Source organism: Heptranchias perlo, chromosome 7 (assembly GCF_035084215.1).
Source record: "Heptranchias perlo isolate sHepPer1 chromosome 7, sHepPer1.hap1, whole genome shotgun sequence".
Lineage (NCBI taxonomy): Eukaryota > Metazoa > Chordata > Chondrichthyes > Hexanchiformes > Hexanchidae > Heptranchias > Heptranchias perlo.
In genome coordinates, this window is record NC_090331.1 from 67,967,452 (window position 1) to 67,978,316 (window position 10,865).

The following is a 10,865-nucleotide window of genomic DNA, read 5'->3' on the forward strand; positions in this document are numbered from 1 at the left end:
AAAAATGTTACCAAACAACTTTTTTTTGGTGGTGATGCCTCTTTAAACAATTACTTCAACTCCTTTCAAATAAACTTTACATTCTCTCTCAGGTTAACTTTTACATTTTTGATCACAAAATGTGCTACTCTACAGTATTTACTTTCATTATGATTTGTGCCAACTGTATACTACTTATGGAATGCAAAAAAAATCATATAGAAAGGACTGTTCTTATTAACATGGGAGATCACCTACAAAAATCTGCAACCAAAAAAAAATCCAAAACCTTTGCTTAAGGACGAGCATATCAAATTTAGAACAAGCAGCACTTGAGGCAATTCCTTCCAACCCCAGTTTAACTGTATCTAACACTGTTCCGAAGTTTTAAACATGAATGTAATATAAACTAAAAAGTAAAAAAGGATCAATTAAAATACATATAATAACTAGTTTGAAATGATATGTCTCGCTGCTATGATCCCCCACTACAGTTCCTTCCGCTTGCCTGGATTGAAATACCAAAAACCACGCATCTCACTCTTTGCTACATTTCAAAAGAGGAAGTCAAGATGAAGTAGATTACTGTACGGGCTTTACCCAAAATGTAGCTGACATTTTATTACAGGGAAAAGAGGGGAGGAAATCTTCAAGATTTTATCATCCTGCTTTTCTCACACACTGTGTTTCAGGAGTTACTCTGAAACTAATACCTTATGTTGATGTACACTAATAAGGATTTTTGTACACCACGGAAATCATTTTAATTGGTAAGATACAATGGAGAAGGAAAAAAAGACGTTTTAATCATTTAATATTCCCCATATCCCCTTATCGGATCCGACAGTTGATTGCACATGAAGCTTTCATCTTTATTACACCACTAATGTAATTGAATTGCTGCAAATAGGACTGTCTTGTGATAATGTGATTTCAATCCAAAGGTTAACATAAAGAGAAATATATGAAATGTATTTGTTATTCCCAGCAGGATCCGAGCAGCAGTTCTCACTGAATAGCAACGCCATCTGGGGCTTCTTTCCTTACAAATAAACCGTGGCACAGCACTGCTCCACATTAAAATATATATTTTTTTAAAATGTAAACCCCATCACAAGCACAGCTATTCGCGTTCCACCGGGCAGCCCAGCATTAAAGCTGATTTTGATTTAAACAGCTTTTTTTTGACGGTGCTGGTGGAGCCTGGCCTTGAACCCCCATCTCCCTCTAGTGCTACCCCAAATATAGCTCGGCTCCGGGATGCAGTGAGTGGGGGGCGAGTACAGAGGACGGAGGCAGAGCCCCGGGCATCAAAGATGCTTCTGCTTCATGGCCCGGCTCGGCTCGGCTCGGCCCGGCCCAGCCCAGCTCAGCTCTCGGCCTGGCCCGGCGCCGCGCTGATCCCAGTTGGCAGGTTCCCCTGCCCATTTCCCCCTCGGTCCCACCGCTTCTTACCTGCTCCGTCAGCTTGAGGACACCCATTCCTCTGCCGCTCACATACACCCCCACCTCGTACTGCCGCTCGCAGTAACACTGATGACGGTTGGTATTTTTTTTTAACTGACCCCCTCTCCCGGCTGATGGTGGAAAACAATTTTTTTAAACCCCGAGATCAAAGCAACGGCCGCTCCGCTCCCCCTCGACCAGCACCGAGCGCTGCCTCAACCAACCTTCAGAGCGGAAGTCGCGCGTACAACCCAACCTGATAGGAGCCGTTCAACTGATGTCATTCGAACACCAGCATCACCCAGAGCGCGAGCGCTGCAACACATTGTTCCACTGCGTCTCCAGCTTTTGCACTTGCTTATTAAATTTGCTTGATGCCTTTTGGAGGCTGGTTGCGTTGGGATGTCTGTTTGACAATTTGTTCATTCGGAGTATCATAGTAGGTACAGCACAGGAGAATGCCATCCGGCCCATCGTGCCTCTGTCGGCTTTTTGAAAGAGCTATCCAATTAGTTCCATTCCTCTGCTCTCTCCCCATATCTCTGTAAATTTTTTCCCCTTGAAGTATTTATCCAATTCCCCTTTAAAAGTTATTATTGAATCTGCTTCCACCACCCTTTCAGGCAGTGCATTCCAGATCTTAACAACTCTGTGAAAAAATTCTCCTAATTTCCCCTCTAGTTCTTTTGCCAATTATTTTAAATCTATGACCTCTGGTTACCGACCCTTCTGTCGCTGGAAACAGTTTCTTCTTATTTACTCTATTAAAACCACTCATGATTTTGAACACCTCTATCAAATCTCCCCTTAACCTTCCCTGTTCTAAGGAGAACAACCCCAGCTTCTCCAATCTCTCCACATAACTGAAGTCCCTCATCCCTGGTACCACTCTAGTAAATATTTTCTGCACTCTCTCTAAGGTCTTGACATCCTTCCTAAAGTGTGGTGCCCAGAATTGAACACAATATTCCATCGTTTGCATTCAATTGTTTGTGTGCTCCACACGTTTTTGTTTACCGATTCTGCTTATGAAGGTTCATTGGAAATGCATCCGACCAAGATGCATTTTGCAAACAAAGCACCAAAAGGGTTACAGAAAATAAATCTCAAAGGGGCACTGTCATCATCATGGAGGTGGGAGGAGTCAGAAGAGCCACACTTTGTTTTCGTGATGATGTCACGGACAAACAATAATACTTTTAGGTGCAGATTACGTGTTCATACAGCACAGAAGGAGGCCATGCAGCCCATCGTGCTGTGCAGGCTCTTTGAAAGAGCTATGCAATCAGTTGGACTCCCCTGCTTTTTCCTCATAGTCCTGCAAATTTTTCCTTTTCAAGTATACATTGAGTTACATCGAAACTATGGCACAGAAACAGGCCTATTGGCCCAACTGGTCTATGCTAGAGTTTATGCTCCACATGAGCCTCCTCCCTTCCTACTTCATCTAACACTAACAGGATACCCTTCTATTCCTTTCTCCCTCATGCGCTTATCTAGCTTCCCCTTAAATGCATCTACGCTATTTGCCTCAACTAGCCTTTGTGGTTGCAAGTTCCACATTCTTGCCACTCTTTGGGTAAAGAAGTTTCTCCTGAACTCCCTACTGGATATATTAGCGACTATTTTAAATTTATGACCTCTAGTTTTGGACTCCCCCACAAGTGGAAACATTTTCTCTACGTTTACCCTATCAAACCCTATCATTATCTTAAAGACCTCCATCAGGTCACCCCTCAGCCTTCTCTTTTCTAGAGAAAAGAGCCCCAGCCTTTCCTGATAAGGATATCCTCTCAGTTCTGGTATCATCTTTGTGAATCTTTTTTACACCCTCTCCAATGCCTCTATATCCTTTCTATAATATGGAGACCAGAACTATGCACAATACTCCAAGTGTGGTCTAACCAAGGTTCTGTACAAGTTTAACATAACTTCTTTGCTTTTCAATTTTATCCTTCTAGAAATGAACCGTGGTGATTGATTTGCCTTTTTTATGGCCTTATTAACCTGCATCGCTACTTTTAGTGATTTGTTTATCTGTACTCGATCCCTTCGCTCCTCTATCCCATTCAATCTCTTACTATCCAAGCAGTATGTGGCCTCCTTATTCTTCCTACCAAGATGCACCACCTCACACTTCTTTATATTGAAATTCAGTTCGCAATTACATGCCCATTCTGCAAGTTTATTAATGTCCTCTTGAATTTTGACGCATTCTTCCTTTGTATTAACTGCACCCCCCAATTTGGTGTTGTCCACAAATTTTGAAATTGTGCTTCCGATTCCCAAATCCAAACCGTTAATGTGGATTGTGAACAACAATGGTCCCAGCACCAATCCCTGTAGAACACCACTTCCCACCTTTTTCCAGTCTGATAGCTACCCTTAACCCCTACTCTCTGTTTTCTTTTTGTAGCCAACTTGCTATCCATTCTGCTACCTGTCCCCCGACTCCAAATGCTCTGACCTTAGCCATGAGTCTACAATGCGGTACGTTATCAAAGGCCTTTTGAAATCCAAATATATTACATCTACTACATTACCCTTGTTTACTCTTTCTGTTACTTCTTCAAAGAATTCAATAAGGTTAGTCAGGCATGACTTTCCCTTTTGAAATCCATGCTGACTACTCTTTATTATATTTTTCATTCTCTAGATGTCTTTCTATTACATCTTTGAGTAAAGATTCCATTATCTTTCCTACCACCGATGTTGAGCTAACTGGTCTATAGTTCCCTGGACTTGTTCTATCTACCTTTTCAAATATAGGAATAACATTAGCAGTCTGCCAGATCTATGGTATGATTCCCTTTTCTAGTGAATTCTTATATGTATGTAATAGTGCCTCTGCTATCTCCTACCTAACTTTTTTAAATATTCGCGGATGCAATCCATCCGGACCAGGGGTCTTATCCTAAGTTTGGTTAGTTTATCAATTATCTCCCCCCTTTCTATCTCAAATGTCATTATATCTTTTTTTCATCTTTTCTTCTAATGTCCTGCCCACCTTGTTAATCTCCCTGGTAAATACTGAGGCAAAGTAACTATTCAATATTTCTGCCATTTTGCTGTCATTACCTGTGAGTTTATTTTGTGCATCCTTTAGTGGCCCTATCCCTATTCTAATTTTTCTTTTGTTATTTATGTGTATATATGTAATTCCCTGTTGAAAGTTACTATTGAACCTGCTTCCTTCACTCTTTCAACAACAACAACTTGCATTTATATAGCGCCTTTAACGTAGTAAAACACCCCAAAGTGCTTCACAAACAAAATTTGACACCAAGTCATGTGAAAAGATATTGGAGGAGTATAATCTAAACTCGACTATTCCTATGCTCTCCTGTTCGGCCTCCCACCTTGCAACCTCTGTAAACTTGAGCTCATCCAAAACTCTGCTGCCTGTATCCAAACTTGCACCAAGTCCTGTTCACCCATCACCCCTATGCTCGCTGACCTACATTCGTTCCCAGTCTGGCAACACCTCAATTTTTAAATTCTTATCCTTGTTTTTAAATCCCTCTATGGCCTCACCCCCTCCTTATCTCTGTAACCTCCGCCTGCCCTACAACCATCCGAGATCTCTGATCTCCTCCAATTCTGACCTCTTGCGCATCCCCGATTTTCATCGCTCCACCATTGGAGGCCGTGCCTTCAGCTGCCTATGCCCTAAGCTCTGTAATTCCCTCTCTAAACCTGTCCACCTCTCTACCCCTCTCTACTCCTTTAAGACATTCCTTAAAACTGACCTCTTTGACCAAGCTTTTGGTCACCTGTCCTAATATCTCGGTGTCAAATTTTATTTGATAATGCTCCTGTGCAGTGCCTTGGAACGTTTTACTATGTTAGAGGTGGTATATAAATGCAAGTTGTTGTTATTTGCTCTATCAAAACCCTTCATAATTTTGAACACTTCTATTAAATCTCCCCTTAACCCTCTCTGCTCTGAGGAGAATAATCCCAACTTCTCTAGTCTTTCCACATAACTGAAGTCCCTCTTCCCACATAATCAGGTTATGTGTTTGGCAAAAAAGGTTTTTAAAATGTCAAACGCTTTTGTATGATCGCAGTGCCCTATTTTACGTGTTCCTGAAATTCCACTATTTTAATTTTCCCCCATTAGGTTGCTGTCCAAATTCCCTGGGGCATGTAGGCACGCAACTCCTGCAGGGAAGAGGGGATAACAGTGATCTGCTTCGAGATTTCTGGTAATATTGGTTGTCATAGTTGTCTCCACAGCAGCACAACTGATCGGGCAGCAGTGATGCCTTTTAAACGTCGAGGGGGGAGGGAAAATTAGGATTTAAAATGAAACTGTGTGATTGTTTTATTGTTTTGCCTTCATCAGTGAACCTTCAAATTTGTAATAAAAAAGAAATAGCCCAATGATTGTATAACAAATAATATCCAACTGCTATTGACAATATGAACATGAAAAACTATAGTTGGAAAAATCATAAGTACAGGACCTCACAGTGCTTTGTGATTAGCTTAGCAGTGCTATTGGTGAGAGAGTTAGCTAGATATTTGTCATCAGTGCAAGAATGATACAACCATTCTTTGGTGACATTAAAACATGTTTCAGAACAAAATGTTACTATGGCTGCATTTACATTGCAAATTTAGCATAAGTGCAGAGCAATTTCAGCTTTGCACTTATGCTAAACTGCTGTAAATCCAGGACCCAACCTAACTCCAGATCATTCTGTGATCTGTGGCAACTCAGGACATTAACTGTATAATTGAAGAGGAAAACATAATCATGATTTTCTGTTTGACAACAGTGACTTTACATCAAAAGCACTTCATTGGCTGTAAAGTGCTTTGGGACATCCTGAGGTGCACATAAATGCATCTTTCTTTCTTTCTATGACTTAGGTTTATTTTATTTTGTACATTTCTTAGTTTGAATGGACTCTCCACTCTCTAAAAATTTAAATTTTTAACTTTGGGGAGACAGCTCTGCCCATGCATATATCCAAGCATTAACAGGGCTGATAACTTACAGCCAGACAACAGCCAAGCAATGTAAACATGTTTCTGACCAGTAGCTGCAGTGCAAATGCAGCCTAAATGAGATTACAAACTTTACTATATGCTTGTGAGTGATATTTTTGCTGCCCATAAAAATATCTAACTATAGTTAAGGTAAAATAACTTTTTCACTTCTATCCAGCATTCCATGACACATATAATACATTAAACACTAATATCGACAGCTATGAATGTTCTTTCATTAATTCAAGCAACTGTCAGAATTCCCTTACATCTACAATACTTGTTTCTCATGAGTCCTTTATGCTTGTGCAATAACTTCTGTAAGACACATAATTAATGGTGCAATATCCGATATCATCATGGACCAATCAGCACAGGAACTGAATCTTGTGACAAATGGTTTCACAGAGGATGCACACTGGGTAGCAGTGCACTATTGCTAAATTGGCTGTAAATGCAGGATCCAACCTGACTCCAGAGCAAAGTAGAGTAACAATAGACATTAGAAACCATCAGTTAGTTCTTTCGTTAGAGTACTAGCAGATCGCGATTCGCTACAGTTGATGTTTATATTTGTAACAGACTCATCTTGTCTCATTAGCATGAAAGGTCACTAGCCTGACTCACAACTCCCTACCAGGAGGACCAGTGGCCCTACCAAGAGTTATACTCCTGCCAGCATAGCTTTCGGGGTCATAGGAGCACGCAGGCCTTCCCACCACATCAAGGTGAAATCCCTAGGGAAGGATTATAAACCAGCAATAGGAATATGAATATGCAGAGTTACTGATTCAGTGTCACGAGTAGTGTATTTTTCATACATAATCAGTTATACAACATGCAGTCTTTATGCAGCAAACAATGATGTACAGTACTTGTAATATTAACAAGTTAGCACATTTGCTCCCTCTGGTGTTCATTGTGCACAGATCGGTTTCACTTTTCTACCTTGTGACAATCTTTTATTTTAAATTTTTTTTTCTAAAGTTCTCTTTGATACCCAGCTGGTATAAACTGGTGTGCACTTCAGATATGTCATATATTGTGTGATATAGATTACTAGATACTGCTAGTTGATGTTTGCGATGCATGCATCATGTTCCATTTTTAAATGGCATTTTGCCATCTCAGACACCAGCAGTGAACTCGATTTTTACATCCAGGTTAACTCTCCACATCCATACGATGTCCATTTGGGGAGGGGAGAGAAAGAGAACTGGTGCAACTCATTGCCATCTTCACAGACACAGTCGATTCTGTAAAAAAAATAGAAAATGCTGAAGACACATGGCAAGTCAGGCAACATCTGTAAAGAAAAGAAAATGTTGACATTTAAGGCATAACCCTTCATCAGAACTGGAGGATATTACAAATAAACAGCTTATAAGAAGGAATAAAGCATGGGACAGGAGGGGAAAGATAAAAAACACATACACAAGAACAGAAAAAGAATGAGCTGCAAAGTGATTAGGTGGGGAACAGGGGATGGTTAACTGACAGAAGTAATAATAGCGTAAGACAAAAGTGGGCATGTGAGAGAAATTAGAGAAATAAAAGTTATATATGAGACCCCCAGAGACTGTGTGAATAGTTAAAGCAGCTTAGCTAAACTGAGAGGGGGAGCATGAAAACCTGCCAAAGCAGAGCAGGCTCCAATGGCCCAGGAGTCTGAAGGAAGAAAGAGGCAGGTCAAGACTAGGGGTGCAGACCACCCCACCAGCAGTGTACCGAATTGGGATCCCCATCTCAATCTCGCACCCTCCCCCATCCCTAGAAGTGCTGATACACCCACTGTATTTGATTAGCACCTACATTCAGAGAGAAAATGAGAGCTAAGGTTAAAGTCTGCAGTTGTTGAAGTCAATATTAAGGATAGATGGCTGCAATGTGCTGAGTAGAAGGATGAGGTGCTGTGCCTTGAGTTTCACTGGAACAGTGTAGAAGGCCAAGGACAGAGAGGTTAGAGTGGGTGTGGAATGGAGAATTAAAGTGGCAAGTGACAGGGAGCTCAGGCTTGCTCTTGCAAATGAAATGGAGGTGTTCAGCAAAGCAATCACCTAATCTACATTTAGTTTCCCTGAGTTAGAGAAGATTGCATCCTGACCAGCAGACTGAGAGCTTTCAGGAGAGCAGGGAAGAGGAGAAAATTGTTGAATAAAAGAAAAATTTGATGTTTGAAACGTTCCTGGGTGGTCCAAGGAATCATCTCAAAACTTTTTAGACTTAGTTTACTCTAGGTTATAGTTAGACCCATCAGTGTCCGTCCTTCGATATCGAAGAAGACAGCCAAAATATCATCTAATTTTCTGCAGTGAGTTCTTTGATGACCGATGAGACCAATTTTTGCTAGGAATGAGCTTCCACAGAGCGAACAGTGGATCCCGGATACACCAGATCAGGGATCATGATTTTCAGGGGAGACTTCTTCAGCTGGCACTTACATTCAGCATCAGCAATGCGACGGGCCTCATAGTAGGTGCTGCCTTCATGGATGGTTTATCGCCATGCTTTCTTGTCTTGAGCAAGTTGTTCCCACTAATGGATGCCTATTTTGCACTGTGCCACAGTTGCTTTTAAGCAGTCTATATATCTCTTTTGCTGTCCATAGTGAGATTGCTCCCCAGTTGTCAATGTGCCACAAAAGATCTTCTTCGGGATTCGTTCATCAGATGATCGCACCAGAAGCTTAGCTTTTGGCAAACTCCATGAGCGTCTCTGGGACAAAAGAGGCATCAGCTTGCAGACCAAGTTCAAAGTATACAGGGCTGTCATTCTGACAACCCTGCTTTATGCCTATGAAACTTGGACAACATATGCACGCCACATTAAGAAACTGAATCACTTTCACCTAAGCTGCCTGAGACGACTAATAAAGGTCAGATGGCAAGACAGGATCCCTGACTCTGAAGTTCTTAAAAAAGCTGACATGCCAAGTATAGACGCTCTGATCATGAAGGCACGGCTACTCTGGTCAGGCCATGGTTATACTAATATGGATGAGAAGCACCAGTGGTAGGGGACTACCTTCTGGCTTTTTCCCCTGAATTACACCACACAATTTGTAGTTGATATGGAATGGTTTTGCCTTTATATTATTGCAAACTGTGCAGCATAATAAGTCTTTTAATCTTGTTCGCTGATATCACCATATACAAAGATAACATCATAGTTTCAATTCATTGTTATGATGAACAGTGCCAAAGTGTACTGCTGAGTGGTATCATACAGGTTCATGCCCATGATTTGTGCAAGTAGTTAAAGTGCATCAGAATACTCAGGAATTAGATTCCCATTCTTCAGAAAAAGACATAGACAAGTTCCTATTCTCAGCTAGGACATCAAGGGGAGAAACAAAGTGGAGACAAAATACACGACTGTTTATATGCACCACTTAGCAGCCAGTTACCAAATGCCATAGCCAGACACCTTGAAGCCTCTGCCCACCTCTCATGGAAAACAAAAAGTAAATCCCCATTTCAATTTGTTGAAGGAAGCAATATGTAATAGTTTTAAAAATTAATTTGCAGATCTCCCATGGTATTGTTTATCATAAGTTAGATAGTATGCTATTTTATAAAGACAGGAGCATTATACCCTGCAATGAAAAATGTATTATTCTGCTAAGATTGAGCTATGTCCTTTTAAAGTCACAAAGTCTCATTGTTAAATAAATAGACCTCAACTCAATCATAGGTTAATTGTTGTTTCGTTGGGGACCTTTGCAGATTGGAATGCACTTGATAATTTCAAGCTGCAGGTCAAAAACATTCAGCATTTTAAAATTGTTCTGCATCTACAACAAAGAGCGAAATCTGGGGTGTCTAGTCTGTGCTTGTTAGGCATACCATTTTTATAAATATATAGATATTTTTCTTTTGTCGATTTTACCCCTTTCTGTCCTTTTCTGAAGGTGTTGCCTCATTGACTCTTTGCTAAAGTACTGTTCAATGGGAGTTAGTCACCCTCCAGTATCTTAAGCAAGTGGCGGTTGTTCACATATGAACCTTAACGATGATTATTGGCCACAGTTGGCATCACAGCCATTTATGATCCTAACCTCATCTGACATCCAAGATAGACACACCTCCAATAGGAATCACTGGACAGCAACGAGGAGCATGAATTGATTAATTTTCCTTCCCTAAGCCAGGGGTGTTGACGAAATTTGTAGCACCCATACTGCCACACCAGCTGAGATTAGCTCACTCAGCACAGACCAGGACTCGAACTTTCCTGGTTTGCATGGCCCAGCTGCTCACTGGAGTCATCAAGAAAGCCCTATAGTTTTTAACTTTGCAATTTATTACAAATACTATAGCTGACAGAGTTTATAGTAAGGTCTACTGATTCTGAATATTGTACTTTCAGTACATTGGTGGAATTGCAAAAAATGAAATTTATACTGAGAAGTATACACATTTTTGAACATTTCAATTATTACA

General features: G+C 40.8%; 1 protein-coding gene across 5 annotated transcripts in view; it reads right to left on the minus strand.

The window, feature by feature from the left end:
• The window catches only part of LOC137323819 (serine/threonine-protein phosphatase 6 regulatory ankyrin repeat subunit B-like), a 160,545-nt gene extending 158,896 nt beyond the window's left edge, over window positions 1-1,649 (minus strand). For all 5 annotated transcript variants that reach the window (XM_067987782.1, XM_067987781.1, XM_067987784.1 and 2 more), the window contains exon 1: window positions 1,435-1,649. In XM_067987782.1, coding sequence (XP_067843883.1) covers window positions 1,435-1,461 — 27 coding nt within the window. In that variant the 5' untranslated portion in view covers window positions 1,462-1,649. The remainder of the gene's footprint in view (window positions 1-1,434) is intronic.
• Window positions 1,650-10,865: the final 9,216 nt, after the last annotated feature.